The 26419-nt window shown below is 42.2% G+C and overlaps 1 protein-coding gene across 1 annotated transcript in view; it reads left to right on the top strand.

Moving 5' to 3' along the window:
* Window positions 1-481: 481 nt before the first annotated feature.
* Window positions 482-26419, top strand: part of csmd1a (CUB and Sushi multiple domains 1a) — a 115287-nt gene continuing 89349 nt past the window's right edge. The window contains exons 1-2 of the mRNA XM_065021040.1: window positions 482-486; window positions 1922-2034. Of these exons, the coding sequence (XP_064877112.1) occupies window positions 482-486; window positions 1922-2034 (118 nt within the window). The remainder of the gene's footprint in view (window positions 487-1921; window positions 2035-26419) is intronic.

Genomic DNA, 26419 nt, shown 5'->3' with positions numbered 1-26419 from the left:
GAGATTCTACTATCAAATACAGTACACGTAAAAGTGGAACATGTATTTGTAATGACCCTGTGGCCATCAGACGATCAAAGAGATTGGCAAATAACATCTCTGAAATATGTATGTTCATACAGATGTAGGATCTTAATTTGATCACTCTTTTGTTGCTGAGAATTTTCCTGCCCAGCAGGAAGTGTAGTCAAGGTTTTAAAAGGTTGCTAAAGTTTGTTATTTCCAATTTTAAATCTCAGACTAGATTTGTCCTAAAAATGTATCAACATCTACAAAAAATGTCCATGAATTATTATCCATATAAGAATCTACATTTCCTCTTGCTCCAGGATCATTTTCCTGCTATAGCAAACTGGCTCAAATGAAGGTCCTACATCTATCTGTATGCATTAGACTGAAAATACTGTATGTCCTTGGTTATCCCATTGTGGGCCAATGGAGGGTGGAGAGAAACCCTTTAGAGAGATGATTTGTTAAAGCCATGCGGTAGGGAAGGTATTCACTTTATTCTTTTCTCTCTCAAGTTCTTTGAAGCCGATGACAAGTTGAAAGGTTAATCATACTACAGGGATACTCTGTGATCTCCTAGGGTGGTTATGCAAAAGTTTTTATAAATATTTCACTTACAAGTCTATTAGCATAACCAATAGGAATGATGTACCATGGCTCCGACCGACGTGGTTTGAAGCACACATCTATACACTGTCATTTTCAGAGTGTTTAAATATTCAGTACTTTTTATGTCTAATTCTGGCCTCTATTGATGTGTATATTTCTCTCACCTCGTTTCACAGTATGGCTTTTTGGAGGAGAAATCCCTTTAGTGAAATGTTAACAGCCTTCCAAGCAGAGCTAGTGTAGCCCATAAGTAAGCCTGAGCCCATGTACATTTGAAATGTTATAATGATCTTTACTTTGAAATGGGGCCGTAGAATCGATCTGTTCTCCCTACACATTTAAAGGTGATCCATTCACCTCGCAGTACTGTGTTGCTGGCTCCAGTGTTTAATGTAACTCCCCCACTCAGTGCTCTGCTGCTGACTCCAAGTGTTTAATGTAACTCCACCACTCAGTACTGTGCGGCTGACTCCAAGTGTTTAATGTAACTCCACCACTCAGTACTGTGCGGCTGACTCCAAGTGTTTAATGTAACTCCACCACTCAGTGCTCTGCTGCTGACTCCAAGTGTTTAATGGTAACTCCACCACTCAGTACTGTGCGGCTGACTCCAAGTGTTTAATGTAACTCCACCACTCAGTACTGTGCGGCTGACTCCAAGTGTTTAATGTAACTCCACCACTCAGTACTGTGCGGCTGACTCCAAGTGTTTAATGTAACTCCACCACTCAGTACTGTGCTGCTGACTCCAAGTGTTTAATGTAACTCCACCACTCAGTACTGTGCGGCTGACTCCAAGTGTTTAATGTAACTCCACCACTCAGTACTGTGCTGCTGACTCCAAGTGTTTAATGTAACTCCACCACTCGGTGCTCTGCTGCTGACTCCAAGTGTTTAATGTAACTCCACCACTCAGTACTCTGCTGCTGGCTCAAAGTGTTTAATGTAACTCCACCACTCGGTGCTCTGCTGCTGACTCCAAGTGTTTAATATAACTCCACCACTCAGTACTCTGCTGCTGGCTCCAGTGTTTAATGTACTGTAACTCCACTAAGCTGCTTTAGCTGAATGACACAACATTAGGCTGACTGTTTGGTGAGACATGTCAGGGTAGTATTGGCATTTTATGTTGAACTCCAGATCATTCTGATTGGTGTATGTTATTGATTAATAGTATCTTATTGGTTATTCTGACTGGTGTCTGTGTGCTATTGGTTAATGGCATCTCCAAATCATTCTGATTGGTGTAATGTATGATTTTCAGATCATTCTGATTTGTTTGTTGTCTCCTCTCTCGCCATAGGTTAACAGGATTCTCAATGCCACCACCAGTCACGAGCACGGGGTCCGTCTTCTCCCTGCGTCTTACCAGTGACTTCGCTGTGAGCGCTCACGGCTTTAAATTATATTATGAAGGTAAGGCTCTTCTCTTCTCCTTATATTCTTCTTCTATTCCCTCTCATTGTTTCTGTTGTTTATCCCTTGTAGTCACTCATCCAATGAACAGGACTGAGAGACTCATGTTGGATGTGATGGCTTCTGATCCAGCTGGTGACTCAGATGCTCTGCTCTGATCTCTCTGGGAGTTTGAATTTATATTTTATTTAATTAAAGAGCTTTATTGACTGTATTAGTTCCCACTGTTAGATCTGCTGTTTTCTAAGGACCTCATCAGTCCACATCAAACCAGATATAATAAAAAACACACACCGTTATAGACCTGCTGTTCTCTAAGGACCTCATCAGTCCACATCAAACCAGATATAATAAAAAACACACACCGTTATAGACCTGCTGTTCTCTAAGGACCTCATCAGTCCACATCAAACCAGATATAATCAAAAACACACACCGTTATAGACCTGCTGTTTTCTAAGGACCTCATCAGTCCACATCAAACCAGATATAATCAAAAACACACACCGTTATAGACCTGCTGTTCTCTAAGGACCTCATCAGTCCACATCAAACCAGATCTAATCAAAACCACACACTGTTATAGACCTGAAGTTCTCTAAGGACCTCATCAGTCCACATCAAACCAGATATAATCAAAAACACACACCGTTATAGACCTGCTGTTCTCTAAGGACCTCATCAGTCCACATCAAACCAGATATAATAAAAAACACACACCGTTATAGACCTGCTGTTTTCTAAGGACCTCATCAGTCCACATCAAACCAGATATAATAAAAAACACACACCGTTATAGACCTGCTGTTCTCTAAGGACCTCATCAGTCCACATCAAACCAGATATAATAAAAAACACACACCGTTATAGACCTGCTGTTCTCTAAGGACCTCATCAGTCCACATCAAACCAGATATAATCAAAACCACACACTGTTATAGACCTGAAGTTCTCTAAGGACCTCATCAGTCCACATCAAACCAGATATAATCAAAAACACACACCGTTATAGACCTGCTGGTCTCTAAGGACCTCATCAGTCCACATCAAACCAGATATAATCAAAAACACACACTGTTATAGACCTGCTGGTCTCTAAGGACCTCATCAGTCCACATCAAACCAGATATAATCAAAAACACACACTGTTATAGACCTGAAGTTCTCTAAGGACCTCATCAGTCCACATCAAACCAGATCTAATCAAAACCACACACTGTATAAGCCTACTGGACTGCCCCTGAGGCCAGACAGACATGTTGTCCATGTATAGCATCAAAGCATGTATCTACAGAAAGGCACACATGGTTAAAACATCATCTGCATGTTTATTACACACAGTAGGTGAATGTTTTACGTCATCCTTTAAGAACTTTAACTGTATTACAGTCTGTGTCATGAAACTTGGCATAAAGGAAGCACAAACATCTAGCATTTCCAAGAATCAACGACTATGCCAAGACCAAACACAACTCAACTCACACAAACACAATGTCATACAAATTTGTGGTAACATGTCTTCCCTGCTTTACCCCCATGATGGACCATTCTACCTCTCCTCTGTCAGCTGACTAACTAACTGTGTAGCCCTCCAGTCTTCAGACAGAACCTCCTACCCCTCTACCCATTCTCTACCCTCCAGTCCCCTCTGCCACCCTCCTACCCTCTGCCCCTCATCTGCCACCCTCCTCTCCTCTGCCCCTCCTCTGTCCCTCCTCTGCCAGCTGACTGCTACACTATGTAGCATCTCCAGTCTGCAGCCACGTCATTTACCTCCCCATATATTTCTTCTGGTCCCCCAGGCCTACTCACCCACTACCCACCCACCTGTCCACCATGAATACATGCACAGCCTTGATACTCGCTGCAATTTCTGGGTTATTGAAATATACATCAAACATTTTCTGAAAGAAGCAAGACACTCCCTCCAGTTCTGTTACATCTCCAGAATGTAATGGATCCACTGCTTTTTAAAATTACATAATGTAATGGATCCACTGCTTTTTAAAATTACATAATGTAATGGATCCACTGCTTTTTTAAATTACATAATGTAATGGATCCACTGCTTTTTTAAATTACATAATGTAATGGATTCACTGCCGTTTTAAAGTTGCATACGCCACCACGGCTTCTTAATTGGAATTATTTTAACATTCCCCATTTTTGCTTAGCAACACCTTGAACTAAAGGCATTAGGAAGGATCTAATAATTCTCTACTGTTTCCAGCTTCCACAACTCTCATGGTTTCATTATAGATTGTTAGTGCTACTATGATACTGAGTACTAGATCTGCTCAAAGCACACACACACACACACACACACACACACACACACACACACACACACACACACACACACACACACACACACACACACACACACACACACACACACACACACACAGAGACTCACAAAGATGTGGGGTTTCCCATGGCCAATTAGACCCTGATGCTTTCACAGTCTGATAACACTTCTAATGATAATATGACTTCTTAACATTCTATTTAATGCTTTGTTTATTCTCTTTTATTCATCCCATTTGTGACTTTGAGTCTTTTCCTGTTGAATACTGAATACTCAGATTCATTTAAAGGCACGGAGCATGGATTCAATCATGGACACTGATAAACTGGAGGGGGGGGGGGGGACTGCACTTTATTTTCTTTGTTTCTGATGGTAACCACAACCTACTGAGACAAGACAGTGAGACAAAGATATTCACGTCTAAGTAGACATGGAAAACTGCATAGCTATCCAGCCTCCTTGGCATTGGTTCAGATGATCTTCTGTATATCCTCTCACTCTCAACAGAAAGGACTAGCACCTATGCTGCCGGGACTGTATTGATGTACTGTATTGTGCAATCGTCATGCTGCCCACGCATACCATTCCTCCCTGGCAACACACACACACACACACACACACACACACACACACACACACACACACACACACACACACACACACACACACACACACACACACACACGCCTATCTGGCCCCCTCACCATGGCTATGCTGCTCTGCATTATTAGAGCTCACAACACCTCCACCTGCACCTCCAGCAAGTATCATCCCTCCCCCGTCCTCTCCGCCTGGGCATACCACATCTCTGGCTCCCTGGCTGCAGTTACACCCAGCTGGGGGAGGGGGGCGCCGGCACACAGTTCAGCTCCTCCAGCTGCAGGAAACATTGCTTTCTCTTTCTCACACACATACTGTGTGTAGACATATACAGAAGTTGCACACACACACCTCTGGGGTTGACAGACTGTGCGACTGATGTGTTTTCGATGCCTGTAGATACTGTGTTGTATAACCTGACTCTGCATGCTCTATATGCAGTTGATTTTTAAAGTAAGGACTGTTGAGTAGTGTTAGGTCTCGAGTGTAGGTCTTGATTTAAGGAGTGTCGCGATGACAGACTTATGTAGTCAGTGTATGGTCTGGGCAATTAACCCTTTCTTCACTGTTTAGTTGCACATACTGGGTAGATTGTCTTATTTGCAGCTGCAAAAAGCATTTCTCACACTCATATAACATGATAGATCCTGAAAAACAAGTAATGTCTCAAATAATAGACTTTATTCTATACGAACCAGGGAGGAAGAGTACATTCATATGGATCTGTTACATCCCTGGGTACCAGTTCATCGTTTATGATTAATGACACATGCTGGACTCTAGTCTAGTGTATTGTATATGAAGGATGCCTATGATGTCAATTATTCAGTGGGCATCCCGAGGCACTTTTAGAGTATGCTAAGTTGATAACATTGGTGATGATGGTGGCAATTAGAAAGCGAGGTAGCGGTTGCGGCTTTTGCCAAATTTAGTACGCACTGTCCTCGATTTTATGAATATGACTATAATACTTGTTCTTCTCTTCTTCATCTTCATCAGTATAGTTGTCATCATCTTTATCATCAGCAGCATCATCATCATCACCTTCATCATCATCATCATCACCTTCATCCTCATCATGTAAGTATTATGATATCATGGATTCCACTCATTACAGTATTTCAGACAATAATCTGCTAGCTAGAACGTACCCTTTCCTAACCTGTGGATGTTTCACTGGAGAGTGAATCCCTATTGGAAACCTATCCTATCTCTGCTGAGGTTGGTTTACATTACATTCTGAAGGAGTACATGGCTTCCCTGACTCATGAGAACCCAGTGTAGAAAACCTATAATCAACCTCTGACGTGTTTCCTCTGACTGACCCATAAGAAATCACTGTAGAGTGTAGTACATGAACAAGAGTATGTACTTGCCTTTACCCATCAAACCACACACAACTCACTTCCCTTAGATGTGATAGAACATGAACATGCCTGTCATACAGTATTAAACCTTGCAGCTAACAAGCTGTGGGAGATTTGCCTGCTGGGCTATCAGAACTGGATTCTTGAAAATTATTTTCAAATACGTTGAGTGTTCGCTTGAGTCTGGGAGGGGTTTGCATTTTTAAAAACGTTTCTATTAGTTAATTAAGCCAGGCATGCTCAAACAGGCAGAGATGGAGTATTTTAATGGGGGGGCGGGGTTCTACAAAGCTATAAGGAATTGTTTTAAGAAGGTCATACCAAGGATTGTTTAGCTATTTGATTTTGAATATTAAGACCCCTTGAAGTATCATTTTTATTTATATTGAAACATTTGGCCTTACTGCGATTTATTTTTTTATTTTTTTTATTTAACCTTTATTTAACCAGGTAGGCTAGTTGAGAACAAGTTCTCATTTACAACTGCGACCTGGCTAAGATAAAGCAAAGCGGTGTGACACCGACAACAACACAGAGTTACACATGGAGTAAACAATAAACAAGCCAATAACACAATAAACAAGTCAATGACACAGTAGAAAAAGAGAAAGTATATATACAGTGTGTGCAAAAGGCATGAGGAGGTAGGCAATAAATAGGCCATAGGAGCGAAGAATTACAATTTAGCAGATTAACACTGGAGCGTTACATGAATAACAGATTGAGGGGTATTTATGTCTGTAATAAAGCATTTTTGTGGTATAAAAACCTCATTCTGATTGGCAGGTCCTGGCTTCCCAGTGGGTGGGCCTGGCTGCCAAGTGGGTGGGCCTCCAAAGCCCACCTATGGCTACACCCCTGCCCAGTCATGTGAAATCCATAGAATAGAGCCTAATGAGGGAGGGTAGCGCTATTGAGGCTAAAAGGAAGTTGTATGGTTTTGTCTTCAATCAATACCAACAAAAGTGTATTTGATGTTCTTTTTTGCTGCCCTCTAAATAAAGCACGGAATAGAGAAATAAATTATAATCTATCCATTCACATCATATAAACTACCGTTAGATTTTATATTTCTGGTGTCAAAAAGGAAGCTAGAATATTGATTGTAAAAAGCAATGGAAAAATGAGATATGTTTTAAGATGAGAGTAGCTCGTTTAAAGGCTAGAAGCTGGAACCGTTACAAATCAAATCAAATCAAATGTATTTATATAGCCCTTCGTACATCAGCTGATATCTCAAAGTGCTGTACAGAAACCCAGCCTAAAACCCCAAACAGCAAGCAATGCAGGTGTAGAAGCAAATAACCTCAGAATAATCCAACCACAATTCCAGAGGCTTGTGTTTGCAAGGACATTGCATTCCTAGAGCAGTGCATTTTGGTAAAGTTGCAGAATGTGTGCCATTATGCTAAGAGCTAGCTGAAAGCACTCAGGCATCTAGTCTAGTCAGTGAATATTAAACTCCTGCCCCATATGTGAAAGATGCATACTATCCTCATGCGAAATGCATTCATTGTTGCATATTGATGTTGCTGACTTCCGGGTTGGAGGGCGCTGTGTTAAGAAGCAGTGCGGCTTGGTTGAGTTGTGTATCGGAGGACGCATGACTTTCAACCTTCGTCTCTCCCGGCCCGTACAGGAGTTGTAGCGATGAGATAAGATAGTAGCTACTCAACAATTGGATACCACGAAATTAGGGAGAAAAAGGGGTAAAATTAAAAATAGGTGTTCATACTTTATTTGAACTGAACACTGAAATAACAAAAATAACAGAAATAACAACGAGAACGAACTAAACCGAAACAGTTCTGTCTGGTGCAGAGACACACACACACACACACACACACACACACACACACACACACACACACACACACACACACACAAAAAAAAAAACTACCCACAAGGCACAGGTGGGAAAAGGCTACCTAAGTATGGTTCTCAATCAGAAACAACGATAGACAGCTGCCTCTGATTGAGAACAACACCCGGCCAAACACACAGAAATAGAAAACATAGAACACAAAAACATAGAATGCCCACCCCAACTGACCAAACCAAAATAGAGACATAAAAGGTCTGGGCGTGACACCCTCATCTTTTTATTGAAACAATGGTGGGGAGGACGCTTTGTTATTTTTTCAACTGCTGAGTGCCACTTTAAAAATCAAACATCATTTCTAGCTCTTTGATTGGACTACAGCACAATTGCACATTCTAGGTTGACAAGCTTGTTGTTTACTAAGACTCTCAGTTCCAGAATTGAGTGGTTATGTTCTTTCTAACCATCAAACCATTTAAAGCATGACATATTTAACATAGCTCTCTTCTATAGTGTGTACTGAGACATTACAGAGAAAAACTACTTTGGGCTTGAATGATAGAGGAAATAGGCAATGAAGTCAATCACTGCATATAGCAAGCCTTTAGGTTTCTCTATCCTCTCTCCTTCTCTCCCTCCCTCCACTTTCTCTCCCATCAGCCAATCTGTCTTCTAAAAGTGACAGAAAACTGGCAATTTTTTAGACATGCGGCGTAATTATCTTGGCCCTGCTTATGGACACGTTCCGCGTAATCAGGATCCTTCATGCCGTTGCCAAAGCCTCCAGGATGTCACAGTGTTGTTCATGTTAAGATTGCCTCCTCTCAAAGTTCTACTATCCTGTTTGTGTGTAATCCTCAACATTTTGACAATGCAGTCTCTCACTAACGTCTGTAAGAGAGGGAAGATTTGTTAAGTAAGGTATTATATTCATTTCCTCCTATGAAGGTTTACGTGTCCTAGTTCACCTGGGACGACACACCTCCTTGAAGAACACCATGCAGACATGGGTTGAAATATGATTTGAAATAACTTTATTAGATTTAGCCCTGTCTGGCGTGTCAGATGGGCAGGGACTATTCCATTGGTTACATTCTGTCAGACAAGCTCGATCAAGCACAGCTAAAGTATTTGACAGGCAAACAAATACTATTTGAACGCAGGTTGTCATTTAATAGGATCTCTGTGGTCGAACCCATCTCTCCTCCCTCCCTCAGACCAACCCGACTGCCTGTCATCCAAGGGTTTGGTTTGATTGACAGCTAATAGTCACCTCCAATTCACCCTGTAATAAAATATGGATTAATAAAGAAAATGGACACTAACTGAAAGCATAAGGCACCATCTGCAGCCAGCCAGCCCTGAGGCTATTTCTGACCACATTGCCATGTCAGTTACAAGTATAAAGTGGCTAGGCCTTGGGTGGAGAGGGAGCATGTTGGGCATGGTGAAAGACAGCTAACAAGCGGGTATGAATTATGACCCTGACACACAGGTGAATACATGACAACTTGGTCAACTCTGCTGTGATGTCAGTCGGCATCCTTCCATTTGACCATATACAGGCTGGTGTTATTCTGCTCTGCAGTAATTGACTTTATTGCCCATTTCCTCTCTCTGTCATGTCCAGTAATAACCCTCTCAAAGCCTCTTTCCTCTAGGTAATGTTCTGAGCACACACTATATAGGAGAGATAGAATAAATCTGTTGCTTTAAAAAAGATGTTTAGACGTTTACGTGTGAGCTATGCTTCCCTTCAAAGGCAAAATGCAGTAACTACGAATTTGGTCAAAAATCTTTGATCTGTTGTAATTGCCAGGTATATTATCTGATTGTGGTATTTAGCTTCCTCACACAAGAACAAGCCAGTTGATCCGAATATATCCTGAAGTATCAGAAATTGTGGTCTGTCAAGACAAAAAGTCTTTGAAGTCAGATTTTGCAGAAACTAAAAGTATGTAGTAACTGCGTTTTACCTATGTAGGGCAGTATTCTATATGCATGTATATATGTTGGATTGATCATACATTCTTATGACAGGTTATAGAGCATTAAACTAGCAGGCTAAAGTGGTTACCAGAATATTGACTCAATTGGCTCTGCTGTCTGTCCACCTCCCAGGACCCCAGAGCTGTTAGCATCTCTTTTTGTTCAATGGGTTTCCGATCAAAAGCAGCGCCGCTTCTTTCCCTTTAATTGAATACGAAGGTGATGAAGAGTGTCTAAGGGATCTCAGAGAAGCGTAAATACTTTTTGGGTCAATACTCTAGTCTCTCTCTGTGTCTCCCTGGCATGGCAGTGGCTGTTGCTGCCGGGTTCATTGTTAAACAGTCCTTTAAAAAAACTTGAAGTGTCAAAGGAGGCTCCTTTATTTTCAAGTCAATGATTTCTCCAAGTTTCAGTTCAATAATCCATTAGTATGCTTCCCATTTCAAAGATCACTGCCAAAGCTTGTTCATTAAACTGTCTGGGTACCCAAGCCTCGTATTGAAGTCCCCCTGTCATTTTCAAACTCTCTAATTGCACGTTGTTTACAGCCAGTGACGTGCAACTCAACTGCACCGCAAAGACAAAGAATAAGAAAGAGCAAATCACTTTAATTATTTAGAGGACTTAAAATGGGTGACATTGTCATCTGGCATTTTCTTTGATTGGTGTGAAACTAACAACATGAAAAATACCAAATTTCAAAGAATTACAATCTGTTGTCTGTGTTGAATCATCTTCACAAAAATGTGCTTTCTTTACCCGTTTTTCGAAACAATGATAACTTTACATTTGAATGTTTAGTCATGTAACAGACACTCTCTAGCCAGAGACTCGAGCCAGCAACCTTTCAGTTACTGGCCTAGCACACTTAGCCACTACCTGCTGCCCCAATAACTGATACTTTACTATTGTTCAAGTACCATCCATCATTACTTCTCCTTATCAAAGTAGTATTTCCATTTAACCCAATGTCATTTCAGCTCTGCCTCTGATTCAAATGACTGTAATGCTCTTCAGCACTTCTTCTTCTTTCTCATGGCTAATCCTTCACTCACTATCTTTCGATGGAAAAACTCTTGTCAGCACATTGTTTTGTCATTTATCATACTTCTGGCAGATGACATCATATCACACCTTAGAAAAAGGTGCTTGTTCACACACTGTTTTGTCTTTGTCATATACCAGACAATCCCCCTTTACCGCATCGACGCAAGTAGTCTTTGAGGTGGATTGCTCTCTTTGCAGCATAGTTAACTTTGAGGTGTCAGAGTAAGACTCCAAGAAGCCCCCCCCCCCAGCCCCCGTGTCTCTGATAGCTGCCAGTTAGAGTAGACAGACACTTCTTACAGAATTAATTAAAGAGTTGAATGCTAATTGCTAGCATTCAATAAAGATCGTTTGCCCCGAGGGGCCAAAATGAGATGTGCAGTTCAATTGAAAATCTTTACTTGTCTGGCACTGCCAATTTAGAAGGCTGTGTGTTGCAGACTACCTGGCTGTTAGGGGGGATCGTTTGAACTCGAAAAATGAAAGGTGCGAAAGAGACAGTGAGAGAGAGAGAGCGCGAGAGTGAGAGAGAGAGAGCGCGATAGAGAGAGAGAGCGAGAGAGAGAGAGAGAGAGATGGAGAGAGAGAGGGGGGGAGGTGGAGAGAGATGGAAAGAGGGAAGTCGAGAGAAAGAAAGAGGGCGAGAGAGGGGGAGAGAGTAGGAAGTTTAAAGAGAGGGAGGGAGAGGGAAGTCAGGAGGGAGGAAGGGAGGGAGAGAGAGAAAGATGCATCTAAAGAGGGAGAGAGAGAGCGAGAGAAGTCGAACCGCTTAGTGGTAGGCCACACAAGCTCACAGAACGAGACCATAGCGCATAAAAAATTGTCTGTCCCTGGTAGCAACACTCTCTACCGAGTGCCTCTAGAAGCAATGTCAGCACAATAATTGTTTGTCGGCAGCTAAATGAAATGGGTCTCCATGGCCGAGCAGCCACACACAAGCCTAAGATCGCCATGTGCAATGCCAAGCGTTGACTGGGGTGGTGTAAAGATCGCCCGACTCTAGAGCAATGGATACGAGTTCTCTAGAGTGATGAATCACGCTTCACCATTTGGCAGTCCAACAGACAAATCTGGGTTTTGTCGGATGCCAGGAGAACGCTACCTGCCCGAATGCATAGTGCCAACTGTAAAGTGTTCTGGAGGAGGAATAATGGAACCAAGTCACCACAGCAATGGTCCAACATCTAGTGGAAACCCTTCCCAGAAAATTGGAATGAGATATTCGACGATACTTTTGGTCATGTAGTGTATTTCCTCCTATTTTCCCCTTTCCTTTTGTTTAGAGGTATGGATGGATAACCTCTCCTACATTCAGTTTCTGCCTGGGGTTCCATGTTGTTTTCAAATTAATGCCCCAAACATGGGATGTGGATGGGAAATGTATTCTAACACGCCAGGTATTGACCGTAGAATTTGACCCTCTGATTTACTCTCAGCATGCAGTAATTACACCATAGACTAGTGTTAGTCTTCCTGGTTGTGCTCAACGACGTGAGACTTATTCGATTGAACATTGAAAGAGATACAGTATGAGACATTTAGCTAGCTACCTGAGAGAGAGGGTGGCAGTAAACCAATTCTAGTTTTTAGTAATCACTCACAGCTTTCACAGACTTGATGCGTCCTATTTTCTGGTCTCCTTGATTGGAAAAAGAGAAACACCCTCCCACACGAATGTGGTGAAATAACAAATGATGGTGCATGGTTGGGTGGCAACTAAATTGCGCTGAGAATGTAAGGACGATGGGCCTTCTGTATCACTCCAGCCTAGCAGATTAATTTGTGATAAGGGATAACTATCACATTGCGTGGTGGCCATGTTAAACTTTAGATATCTGTGCCTTGGGAATGATGCCACTCTACTTCTCAGCCTTGTGCACAAACAGTTTGGACCCTCTCTAGCCCGGTAATCCAACCCACCTTGTAAACCGAGACCCCGCTTTGTTTGCTAGCTTCTTCTTCAATCTGTTCTTCCCACACACTTTGACATTTCCTCATCTCCTGTCTTTAACGCTATGACCCCTGTTTGACTTATGTCCACGTAATAACACGACAGCACCACCAGATACTGTTGTCTGCTCCCAAAAAGGCACCCTATTCCCTACAGAGTGCACTACTTTTGACCAGAGCCCTATGGGCAGAGCAGTATGAAGGGATTAGGGAGCCTTTTGGGACAGAGCCGTAGTTTCCCCTTCCATCTTCCTGGGAGTGGATGTGCTCTGCCAGTACCTGACGAAGCAAATCTCCAACTACCTGCAACTAACAGCAGGTGTTAAGAGATTAAGGCAAAACTGCTGTCCTCTAGAGAGGCAGGTTTATAGTAGGCTGTTAAGACTAACTTTATTTGAGGGATTTTACATAATTTCAGTGTAATGTTTCGGGGCATGATTTCAGTGTAATGTTTCAGTGCATGATTTGAGTGCATGATTTCAGTGTAAGGTTTCGGTGCATGATTTCAGTTTTGTTAGTGATGAATTAATGAGGACAAGGTTGGGAGATTTGAAAGATTAGTAAGGAAAGGTTTCTGTTATTATTATAATGTATACAATATGTTGCCACTATAAAACACATAACCTATGAAAATCTATGGACTGCTGTTTTCCGGATTATACCAACTATAGCTCCTTAGACTCCACTACTCCCTCCCCAGTGATGATGAACCAAGACGGGCTTCCTATAGAGTGTCACACATTTGCCTGCCTGAGATTATAGCGGTGTTGCTGAGCCTCTTTATATCAAAGTCTCCCCAGAATTTGTCCTAAGCGCACATGTTGATTCCTAATCATTCTTCCTGCTCAGTCTTAAAACAGTACAATACTTTTTAAACATTCTGACACAGCATGGCTTTCCCCTATAGATTGACTTTTTAATTGTGACGTAAGAACTACAGCTCTGCAATGTGTGTTGACTGAGGATTTCACTAAAACCAACCTCACAGAAGGAAAGTGCTGCGTTGTTGCTCTGGTAGTTTGTCAAGTGGTAATGTTGTAACATTGCACACACACGTACACAAACACACACACACACACACACACACACACACACACACACACACACACACACACACACACACACATACACACGGCCTGCTTGGCAGCTGTTGTTAATTGGATGGATGAAGGTGATGACCCTGTAAGCGAGTGTACAAATGGCTGGGTTCCTCTGGCTGGCAAGGAACATGGCAGCAGAATTGTTTGTCATTGTTTAGCCATCAATAACATATTGAGTTGGGGAGACTAGCAACGCCTATTGATTAACCTGTTAGTCCTACAGGGGCAGTATTTCATTTTTGGATAAAAAGACGTGCCCGTTTAAGCGCAATATTTTGTCACGAAAAGATGCTCGAATATGCTTGGAATTGATAGCTTTGGAAAGAAGACAGTCTTACGTTTCCAGAAATGCAAAGATTTTCACTGTGAGTCCCTTAGAACAAATGTTTCGGGCAAAACCAAGATGTATGACCGACCAGGAAATGCACAGGATTTCTGAGGCTACGTTTTCCATGATCGCCTTATATGGCTGTAAATGCGACAGGAATGAACGGACTCTTTCTCTTGTTTCCCCAAGGTCTCTGCAGCATTGTGACGTATTTGTAGGCATATCATTGGAAGATTGACCATAAGAGACTACATTTACCAGGTGTCCCGCTAGGTGTCTGCGTGGCAATTGGTGCGCAAAAGTCAGGTCCCGGTATTTTTCCATTCAAATCTCAGAACAAACCAGGCTACAAGGACGGTGCTTTCAATGGAGAGAAATATGACAAACCACCTTCAGGATTGATTCAAACAACGTTTTCCATGTTTCAGTCGATATTATGGAGTTAATTCTGAAAAAAGTTCGACATGTAGGTGACTGAATTTTCGGTTAGTTTCGGTAGCCATATGCATAGTAACAAAAGGGAACGATGTGTCCTACACAAGAATCTTTCAGGAAAAACTGGACATCTGCTATGTAACTGAGAGTCTCCTCATTGAAACATCTGAAGTTCTTCAAAGGTAAATTATTTTATTTGATTCCTTGGCTGGTTTTTGTGAATATGTTGCGTGCTAAATGCTAATGCTAAGCTAGCTATCACCACTCTTACACAAATTAGTGATTTTCTCTGGTTCTAAAGCATATTTTGAAAATCTGAGACGACAGGATTGTTAAGAAAAGGATAAGCTTGAGAACAGGCATATTTATTTCGTTTCATTTGCGATTTTTAAAAATCGCTAACGTTGCGTTATGCTAATGAGCTTGAGGCTGTAGTAACGATACCGCATGCGGGATGGGGCGGACTAAGAGGTTAAAATATATTTATTTTAATTTAATTTGACCTTTATTTAACTAGGCAAGTCCATAAAATATATTTTTGAGTGATTTTGCGTTTCAGGATCGGTTGTATATTAACCCATTGGGAGCCATGCGCCTTCTTTCTGCAGTAGTATATAGCCACACTGGGACCATATAAACAGAGCTATATATTTATCTAAATACATGACTCCGCATATTACCCAGTGGAGGCTGGTGGGAGGAGCTATAGGACTGGCTTATTGTAATGGCTGGAATGGAATAAATAGAATGGTATCAAACAAATCAAGCATACGGAAAACACATGTTTGACCCCGTCCTCCTATAGCTCCTCCCACCAGCCTCCACTGGTATTACCATACTCTGGGGAACTCCGCGTGAATTAATACTATGTATGTATACACTTTTAGAAAAAAGGTTCCAAAAGGGTCTCTGGCTTTCCCAATAGGACAACCGTTTTGGTTATACTTGGAACCGAAAAGGGTTCTTCCCTGAGCTAAAAATCGTTCTTCTAAGGGTTATCTTATGGGGACAGCCGAAGAACCCTTTTAGGTTCTAGATAGCACCTTTTTTAAAATCTCAGAGCGTAGCCCTCTCCTCAGGACTAACCTTAGTCCAGGTCAAGCCAAAGAAGGAATAATGTTTTCAATCATAGCAGTTTGGAATAAACATCCTCTTTTCCTATAAGGACTTCCGTGAGTAGGTTGTGTTGAGATAAATCTCCAGACCGATTAACATTCACTGACAATTTCAGGAGCGTCTCTCTGCAGCAGCAGTAAGCCCTCTCCACCACCAACACGATGCCTGGGGGCCCTCAGCGGCTCCTACTAAATCTGCACCGCCATTGAGAATGCCCTAGGAACATGCAAGGAGACAGTGAACGGCAACATTGAACAACCCACATGTCAATAATATCTAGCTTTTATTGTTTCTTTTGTTATTTACAGATTGTACAAGGCAGTATTCATAAAGAAGTCTTAGCATAGTGTGTTAATTACTAAAGCTTTTTTTGTTTGTTTTTCTCAAACGTAATTTTGATTACCCATAATCAAAATAATGCACAGCAGATTATTATTTTTGTGTTTTCCATAAATGGTTATTAAAATAAAATGTAATCTAGTTTATGATTGTTGTGAAGTTCTGGCACCCATCTCTAGGAGTCTCTGTTTTGTTCTGGCACCCATCTCTAGGTCACCCCGCTCCTCCGCTCTCTCCACTGGCTTCCAGTTGAAGCTCGCATCCGCTACAAGACCATGGTGCTTGCCTACGGAGCTGTGAGGGGAACGGCACCTCAGTACCTCCAGGCTCTGATCAGGCCCTACACCCAAACAAGGGCACTGCGTTCATCCACCTCTGGCCTGCTCGCCTCCCTACCACTGAGGAAGTACAGTTCCCGCTCAGCCCAGTCAAAACTGTTCGCTGCTCTGGCCCCCCAATGGTGGAACAAACTCCCTCACGACGCCAGGACAGCGGAGTCAATCACCACCTTCCGGAGACACCTGAAACCCCACCTCTTTAAGGAATACCTAGGATAGGATAAAGTAATCCCTCTCACCCCCTTAAAAGATTTAGATGCACTACTGTTCCACTGGATGTCATAAGGTGAATGCACCAATTTGTAAGTCGCTCTGGATAAGAGCGTCTGCTAAATTACTTAAATGTAAATGTTAAATGTAAAATGTCTCTATTTTGTTCTGGCACCCATCTCTAGGTGTCTCTATTTTGTTCTGGCACCCATCTCTAGGTGTCTCTGTTTTGTTCTGGCACCCATCTCTAGGTGTCTCTATTTTGTTCTGGCACCCATCTCTAGGTGTCTCTATTTTGTTCTGGCACCCATCTCTAGGAGTCTCTGTTTTGTTCTGGCACCCATCTCTAGGTGTCTCTATTTTGTTCTGGCACCCATCTCTAGGTGTCTCTGTTTTGTTCTGGCACCCATCTCTAGGTGTCTCTGTTTTGTTCTGGCACCCATCTCTAGGTGTCTCTGTTTTGTTCTAGTACCCATCTCTAGGTGTCTCTGTTTTGTTCTGGCACCCATCTCTAGGTGTCTCTGTTTTGTTCTAGTACCCATCTCTAGGTGTCTCTGTTTTGTTCTGGCACCCATCTCTAGGTGTCTCTGTTTTGTTCTGGCACCCATCTCTAGGTGTCTCTGTTTTGTTCTGGCACCCATCTCTAGGTGTCTCTGTTTTGTTCTGGCACCCATCTCTAGGTGTCTCTGTTTCGTAGAAACTCTCTCTCACACACACACAAACACACACACAAACACACACTCACACAAACTCTCTCTTTTCTCTCTCTGTCTGTCTGTTTGTCTGTCTGCTCAGTACTGGGGCAACCACCCATAGTAGATTCAGCAAGGCTAGGATCCTTTGTATTAAACATCATGGCAAATGGGCATTAGCAAATGCTGGTAACAAATGAGTTTCCACCCCAATATGTGGCTATAGTTATAATAATCCTTATTAGCAAATCATTGGTAGCATTATTTCAAATTTTTTCATTCTCAACAGAACCATTTGTTTTTTTGTTTTGTTCCACTGTTCCGACCAGCATAATAAAGTTCTGAACCGGTCGAAGCAAAAAAAGTACCGGTTTATATCGTTTCTTTTCTGTTTCTTTTGAACCTGTGAAATCAACCGTTTTTTTAAACATTTAGCTCATTAAATTACTTTACCAAACAGTGCTGATAGAGCAGGCAAGCTAGTTGTTTACATGCGTGATGGAGTGCAGTGTAGCCTATGGCGATAGATGCAACAGAAATTTTGCGGGTGGGGAGAGAGCAAGAGAGGGTTGAGGAGGAGGCTTGAAGCACTGGGCATCTTGTTATGACATGCATTATCTGAATTAGGTCCACAGAAGTATACCTAGTAGGAGCGGCTTCCATGGAGGAACTTTGAATGTCCTTTGAGCTAGCTAGCTAACAAGCTTGTATGCGCAGAGTGGCACAAGAATTAAGTACATGTCTTACATTTTTATGATTAGTACTACCAATGTGAACGTGATAAGTAGGCCTATAGTATCCTTAACTAGCTTTGAAAAAGTGAATCCATTCTTCTCTTGCAAATAAAAACATCTATCTCCCCATCTTCTGAATCAAGCTTGTAATGTCAGTACAGTAGCCTATGCTTCTGAGGGGGGAGAAGCCTAAATACACACAGGCCAAGATTTTCAGCTTGCAAGCAGACATTGGAATAAGTCTCTGAATGACAGGAACGTATGTAACAGGAATGACTGGGACGTATTTTAACGTTATTAGCCGGTTCCCATGCTTTTAAAAGTAATGGGTCTGTTCCCGGAACAATGTGGATCACTTTCGTTCCAGGTTCCATTTATTTTCCTTGAAAAATGTTTGTTATTTTACGGTTTTCTGTTCTATTCCCTGAACCATTTCCAACCCCTGGTTAGTATAATAGTAAGTGTTGTTGTACTTCCTTTGTGACCTTATTTGACTGGTAATCAGCTCAATGCTAACTTGCATATTGTGAAGCATGGTGAGGTTTATCCTCCCCACTACCCCTCCCCCTAAACACACACACACACACACAGAAAACCTCAAACATATACCACTGTATCTGCACCTCCAAGCTGCCACTCTGCCGAGTTTATACTATTCAATCCTAATCCCCAGTTTTACTGTTAAAGTGTTAAAGCTTCGGAGTGACAGATCCCCCAGCCCACTCCTGCTCTGTGTCTGCCTTTCTGTGCTGCTACCTATTTGAGGTACATACACACACACATGCACACACACACACACACACACACACACACACACACACACACACACACACACACACACACACACACACACACACACACACACACACACACACACACACTACTGTGCTGTTGTTACTATAGCTCTCACTGTGCATGCAGTACAGTGCACCCCGGCGTGGGATGGGAATTGAGGATTGCAAGGCCTGGATCTGGATGGACTCAGCCATCCAGAGGTTGTGTCCCAAATGGCACCCTATTTCCTATATAGTGTACTACTTTTGACCAGCGCACAAATGGCTCCGGTCAAAAGTTGTGTACTATATAAGGAATAGGGTGGCATTTGGGACACTAGCCAGAGTGTTGCTGTGATTGATGGCACTGCTTGTAGCCTGACCTTGCAGCCGCTGGAACAGGGGGGAAAGATGCATTCACGGCCTGGATAATGAAGAGCTGTGACGCTCCCTGCATGGATGTGGTGATTATGTTAGGCCCATCAGTCAGCCTCTTGCATCACACAGTGGAGAGGAGAGGAGAGGGGACCCCTTCCGCCTTGATTTCCCCAGACACACTGGCTGTTCTCTATACACACACACACACGCAGCGGTGGAAAAGTTGCCATACTTGAGTAAAAGTAAAGATACCTTAATAGAAAAGTAAAATGGAAGTCACCATGTAAAATACTACTTGAGTAAAAGTCTTAAAGAATTTGGTTTTTAATATACTTAAGTATATTTTAGAAATTACATTTACTTTTGATATTTAAGTATCAAAAGTAAAAGTATGAATCATTTCACATTCATTATATTAAGCAAACCAGACGGCATGATTTTCCTGTATTTTTTAATTTTTTTACGGATAGCCAGGGGCACACTCCAACACATCATTTAAAAATGAAGCATTTGTGTTTAGTGAGTCTGCCAGATAAAAGGCACTAGGGATGACCAGGGATGTTCTATTGATGTGTGTGAATTGGACCATTTCCTGTCCTGCTAAGCATTCAAATTGTAATGAGTTATTTTGGGTGTCAAGGAAAATGAATACAGTCGTGGCCAAACGTTTTGAGAATGACACAAATATAAATTTTCACAAAGTTTGCTGCTTCAGTGTCTTTAGATATTTTTGTCAGATGTTACTATGGAATACTGAAGTATAATTACAAGCATGTCATAAGTGTCAAAGGCTTTTATTGACAATTACATGAAGTTGATGCAAAGAGTCAATACTTGCAGTGTTGACCCTTCTTTTTCAAGACCTCTGCAATCCGCCCTGGCATGCTGTCAATTAACTTCTGGGCCACATCCTGACTGATGGAAGCCCATTCTTGTATAATCAATGCTTGGAGTTTGTCAGAATTTGTGGGTTTTCGTTTGTCCACCAGCCTCTTGAGAATTGACCACAAGTTCTCAATGGGATTAAGGTCTGGGGAGTTTCCTGGCCATGGACCCGAAATATCTATGTTTTGTTCCCCGAGCTACTTAGTTATCATTTTTGCCTTATGGCAAGTTGCTCCATCATGCTGGAAAGGGCATTGTTCGTCACCAAACTGTTCCTGGATGATTGGGAGAAGTTGCTCTCGGCAGATGTGTTGGTACCATTCTTTATTCATGGCTGTGTTCTTAGGCAAAATTGTGAGTGAGCCCACTCCCTTGGCTGAGAAGCAACCCCACACATGAATGGTCTCAGGATGCTTTACTGTTGGCATGACACAGGACTGATTGTAGCGCTCACCCTTTCTTCTCTGGACAAGATTTTTTCCAGATGCCTTCAAACAATCGGAAAGGGGATTCATCAGAGAAAATGATTTTACCCCAGTCCTCAGCAGTTCAATCCCTGTACCTTTTGCAGAATATCAGTCTGTCCCTGATGTTTTTCCTGGAGAGAAGTGGCTTCTTTGCTGCCCTTCTTGACATCCTCCAAAAGTCTTCGCCTCACTGTACATGCAGATGCACTCACATCTGCCTGCTGCCATTCCCGAGCAAGCTCTGTACTGGTGGTGCCCCAATCCTGCAGCTGAATCAACTTTAGGAGACGGTCCTGGCACTTGCTGGACTTTCTTGGGCGCCCTGAAGCCTTCTTCACAACAATTGAACTGCTCTCCTTGAAGTTCTTGATGATCCTATAAATTGTTGATTTAGGTGTAATCTTACTGGCAGCAATATCCTTGCCTGTGAAGCCCTTTTTGTACAAAGCAATGATGACAGCACGTGTTTCCTTGCAGGAAACCATGGTTGACAGAGGAAGAACAATGATTCCAAGCACCACCCTCCTTTTGAAGCTTCCAGTCTGTTATTCGAACTCAATCAGCAAGGCAGAGTGATCTTCAGCCTTGTCCTCGTCAACACTCACACCTGTGTTAACGAGAGAATCACTGACATGATGTCAGCTGGTCCTTTTGTGGCAGGGCTGAAATGCATTGGAAATGTTTTTTGGGGATTCAGTTCATTTCCATGGCAAAGAGGGACTTTGCAATTAATTGCAATTCATCTGATCACTTTTCATAACATTCTGGAGTATATGCAAATTGCCATCATACAAACTCGAGGCAGCAGACTTTGTGAAAATTAATATTTGTGTCATTCTCAAAACTTTTGGCCACGACTGTATAGTAAAAAGTACATTATTTTCTTTAGGAAGGTAGTGAAGTAAAAGTAAAATATAAATAGTAAAGTAAAGTAGAGATACCCAAAAAAACTGCACTTTAAAGTATTTTTACTTAAGTACTTTACACCACTGCACATTTTACCTTTATTTAACTAGGCAAGTGAGTTAAGAACAAATTCTTATTTTCAATGACGGCCTAGGAACAGTGGATTAACTGCCTGTTCAGGGGCAGAATGACAGATTTGTACCTTGTCAGCTCAGGGGTTTGAACTTGCAACCTTCCAGTTATTAGCCTAACGCTCTAACCACTACGTTACCCTGCCGCCCCGTAAGGGGAGAGACCCACAGACCTCTCCACCCCCGATGGGGTTATCAAAGCTTGGGTGCCAAGGGAGTCTCGCAGGACATCTGCTGCCCGTCTTCTGTGGTTCCAGACTGGTGCTCCAGTCCTCTCACATCTCGTTATGCATGCTGCATCTTAAACCAGCAACACAGGTAGGTGAGTGGGAGGAGAAACAGCATCAAAAACCAGAGGAGAACAAAGGCCTCTCTCAATAGTGTCCATGCCTCCCAGCATTATGTAGCCATTTGTGATGGTGTGGATACAGCATACTGATGAGGATAGAGGTCCAGGAGATTCAAACTGACAACGACATTGCCAGCCAACATACAGTATCTGTATCCGTCTAACTTGATGTGTGAGTAAGCACATAAGAAGTTACAGTATATTCTTCTAGAATCAATTTACACATCCAAAAATGAATGTAGCAACTGCTGATTGCCCCTTTATTGGCATAACAATACATTATTGTGTTGCAAAATTGACAATGCCTCATGTCTCAAACTGATTGCATTTACACAATATATCAACAACTCAAGGCTGAGAAGCCCCTCTTCCTCTTCCTTTCCTTCCCCCCCCCCATCCCCCTCTTCCTCCTCCTTCTTTTTCTGCTCCTCCTCCCCCTCCACTTTCTCCTCCTCCTCCTCTTCCTCCCCATCCTCCTCTTACTCCTCCCCCTCTTCCTCCTCCGCCTCCTCCTAAACCTTCTCCTCCTAGCCCTCCACTTTCTCCTCCCCCTCTTCCTCATCCCTCTCTTCCTCCTCCTGCTACACATGCTCTTCCTCCCCCTCCACTTTCTCCTCCCGATCCACTTTCTCCTCCTCCTCCTCCTACACCTGCTCTTCCCCCCCCCACTTTCTCCTCTCCCTCCTCCTCCTCCTTCTGCTCCTCCTCCTCCTCCTGTACCTGCTCTTCCTTCACATCCACTTTCTCCTCCCCTCCACTTTCACCTCCTCTTCCTTCTGCTCCTCCTCCTCCTACACCTGCTATTCCTCCTCCTCCTATACAGGACTACATGAACCTTTTTTTAACGTAATTGCTGCCTTCGTGTTTGTTTACTTAATTTATCTACATGTTTTATTACACAGCAGCAGCGCCATTATATATGCAGGGGATGAAAGCGGACGCCTGCGTGCATGTGTGCCTTGTGCCTTTGTCATTGATCCTGGATAGACAGGTCCACTGATAATGATCTGAGTGCCTAGATATTGCACATGGCGCAACTCTAAGTGGCCGTAAACCTCTGCTACTATTAGATAGCCACCCGCGTGCCCCTGCCCCCCACTCTTGCTGCCTCGCCCAGTCCTCTCTACCCCCATATAAAGAGGAGGTTAAGTGTGTTCAACGGACTCTGATAATAGACGCTTTGATAAAGTAATGTGATAAGAAGCTGCGTGGTCTCTAACATTCCAAGAACATACCTATCAATGCTGAATCAAATCAAGCAATTCAATTGGAAGAATATGACATAGGAGCAACTAAAACACACCATACAAATATGGGACAAATATCTCATGATTTTACAACATTGTAAATGAATGACAGTCATGGGTGACATAGAGCACATAAAGAGAGTTTTTGAGAATATAGTACATACATGTACACATGTACACAAAAAAAGTCTGCCCAACATGTTTTTGGATAGAATATCTGAAGGAATACACCTTTACGTAATACACCCCCAGGAGATCAAGCTGTAATGAACAAGTCAGGAAAAAAACTAAAGAACCTTGATAGGCACACAGGATGGCAAATCTGATTAAGACAGAATGGAGTTAGCCAAAGGCTGTCAAGGGGAAAATGCATTGCCAAAAGCACAGGAAAGAAAGGGTGATTTTAGAGGCCGGTCCAATTGGCAACAAATAGGCATTTGAACTTCCTCAAAGGGTTCCTTTAGTGAAATTGTTCTATTGCAATTTTTCAGTCTTTGACAAGGCGCCACTGTTTCTCCACGGGGGACCTGCGGTCAAACTAAATGGTAGTCTACTTCTGTATGCATGCCTAAATGCTTTAATATACGCTTTCAAATGGATCTTAAATGCCATACTTAAGTTCGCTGAAACTGTCATAATTCCCCATTCCCAAAAGTCCTTCTTGCAGGAGATCTGACGAGTGAAACTACTTGATCCTTTAACATGTTCAAAATGCCTGGCCTCCTCCTGTGTGTAAAACAGTTGGAAATTGTTAGATAATGGTCACCTGACACATGAACCAGGGATTCCCCTGTAATTTGTGCCGTGGTCCAGACTTGCACATGCTGTGACCCTGACACTAACCACCGTCCCCCTGTGGGTGGCAGTTGCAGCAGCAGCCATCTTGGTTTTTAATAGAAGTTCAGTAATTAAAGTGAACTGACCTCCAGGCAGCTTTTCTCCAGTTAGCCAAGCAAAATCAACTTAACAGTTAGTCAATTAGTCCATCAGGCTCCAGCGATTATTCAGTGTATAGCCTATTAGTTGGTCCGGTAGTGTATGAGTTGATTTATGTGCTGTTCGTCTTTCACAAAATATGCCGGCTGTATATGGATAAAAGACATTTGTGCTTTTAATGAAGTCATCCAAATCAAATGATGTCTATTGTTATGGAGAGGGCTTTGCATAAATACTAGGAGTTTGAAATGCTGCTTGAATTGCAGGGAGGATATAAGGTCAGTGATGTCTCTCAGTATTTGAGTTTTGTTTGAGATTTGAGCACTACCATTAGTTCAGAAGACATGAATAAATATGAGTTACTTTTATGTATACTGTAGATTTGATGATCTATCTAGAGTTGTATATTCTGCTATCATTTTGGATGGTTTTAATTAGATGACGCCGCCAAGAAAATAACCATACCCGACTCCATAGTATCATATGGTATATTTAACAGTACAGTATGTATGGCCTTGAAACAGTGAAAACCACAATGCTTCATAAAGTTCTACTTCTATAAAATGATTGAATCCTGGTCCTCTGTAGCCCATCAGTTGTGTTTCATACAATCATTTTCTATTTGGACTTTTCCATTCATTCCAATGTTAGAAAAAGTTATTTTCTTCACATTTCCCTATTTGTGTGTATCATAGTGAGATTGCAAGTGGCTCGGACAGCTTCTGTCCACGTGGAAGTGTGGGGAGCCCCCCTCCATGGGATAGATAGAGAGCTCTGTTCTGCCTATCTCACTCTCTGACAGGCAGCTGTGTAGTCATGAATAACACACATACACCGCTCCAGTTCATTAATAATGACTCCAACCAACCCACCCTCCTAAGACAGAGGAGCTGTAGAAGGCCTATCTTAGCAACCACTCACATACAGTACATTTGAGTAATTTACCAGATGTTCCAGAGTGACTTACATTCAGTATATCTGTGATTGTGTGCCATTTAGATTTTATTCCAGCCAAACTTCCATTTTAAAACTTTTACTTCCTCCTGGCTCTACAGTAGTCTGTGATTAGTCTTCCTCCTGTTTCTACAGTAGTCTATGATTAGTCTTCCTCCTGGCTCTACAGTAGTCTGTGATTAGTCTTCCTCCTGTCTCTACAGTAATCTATGATTAGTCTTCCTCCTGTCTCTACAGTAGTCTATTAGTCTTCCTCCTGTCTCTACAGTAGTCTATGATTAGTCTTCCTCCTGTTTCTACAGTAGTCTATGATTAGTCTTCCTCCTGGCTCTACAGTAGTCTGTGATTAGTCTTCCTCCTGTCTCTACAGTAGTCTATTAGTCTTCCTCCTGTCTCTACAGTAGTCTATGATTAGTCTTCCTCCTGTTTCTACAGTAGTCTATGATTAGTCTTCCTCCTGGCTCTACAGTAGTCTGTGATTAGTCTTCTTCCTGTCTCTACAGTAGTCTATTAGTCTTCCTCCTGTCTCTACAGTAGTCTATGATTAGTCTTCCTCCTGTTTCTACAGTAGTCTATGATTAGTCTTCCTCCTGGCTCTACAGTAGTCTGTGATTAGTCTTCCTCCTGTCTCTACAGTAATCTATGATTAGTCTTCCTCCTGTCTCTACAGTAATCTATGATTAGTCTTCTTCCTGTCTCTACAGTAATCTATGATTAGTCTTCCTCCTGTCTCTACAGTAATCTATGGTTAGTCTTCCTCCTGTCTCTACAGTAATCTATGATTAGTCTTCCTCCAGTTTCTACAGTAATCTATGATTAGACTTCTTCCTGTCTCTACAGTAGTCTATGATTAGTCTTCCTCCTGTCTCTACAGTAATCTATGATTAGTCTTCCTCCAGTTTCTACAGTAATCTATGATTAATCTTCTTCCTGGCTCTACAGTAGTCTATGATTAGTCTTCCTCCTGTCTCTATAGTAGTCTAT

The sequence above is a fragment of the Oncorhynchus nerka genome, linkage group LG7 (genome assembly GCF_034236695.1).
Source record: "Oncorhynchus nerka isolate Pitt River linkage group LG7, Oner_Uvic_2.0, whole genome shotgun sequence".
In the NCBI taxonomy this organism is placed as follows: Eukaryota; Metazoa; Chordata; class Actinopteri; order Salmoniformes; family Salmonidae; genus Oncorhynchus; species Oncorhynchus nerka.
This window is presented reverse-complemented; position numbering and strand designations above follow the sequence as displayed.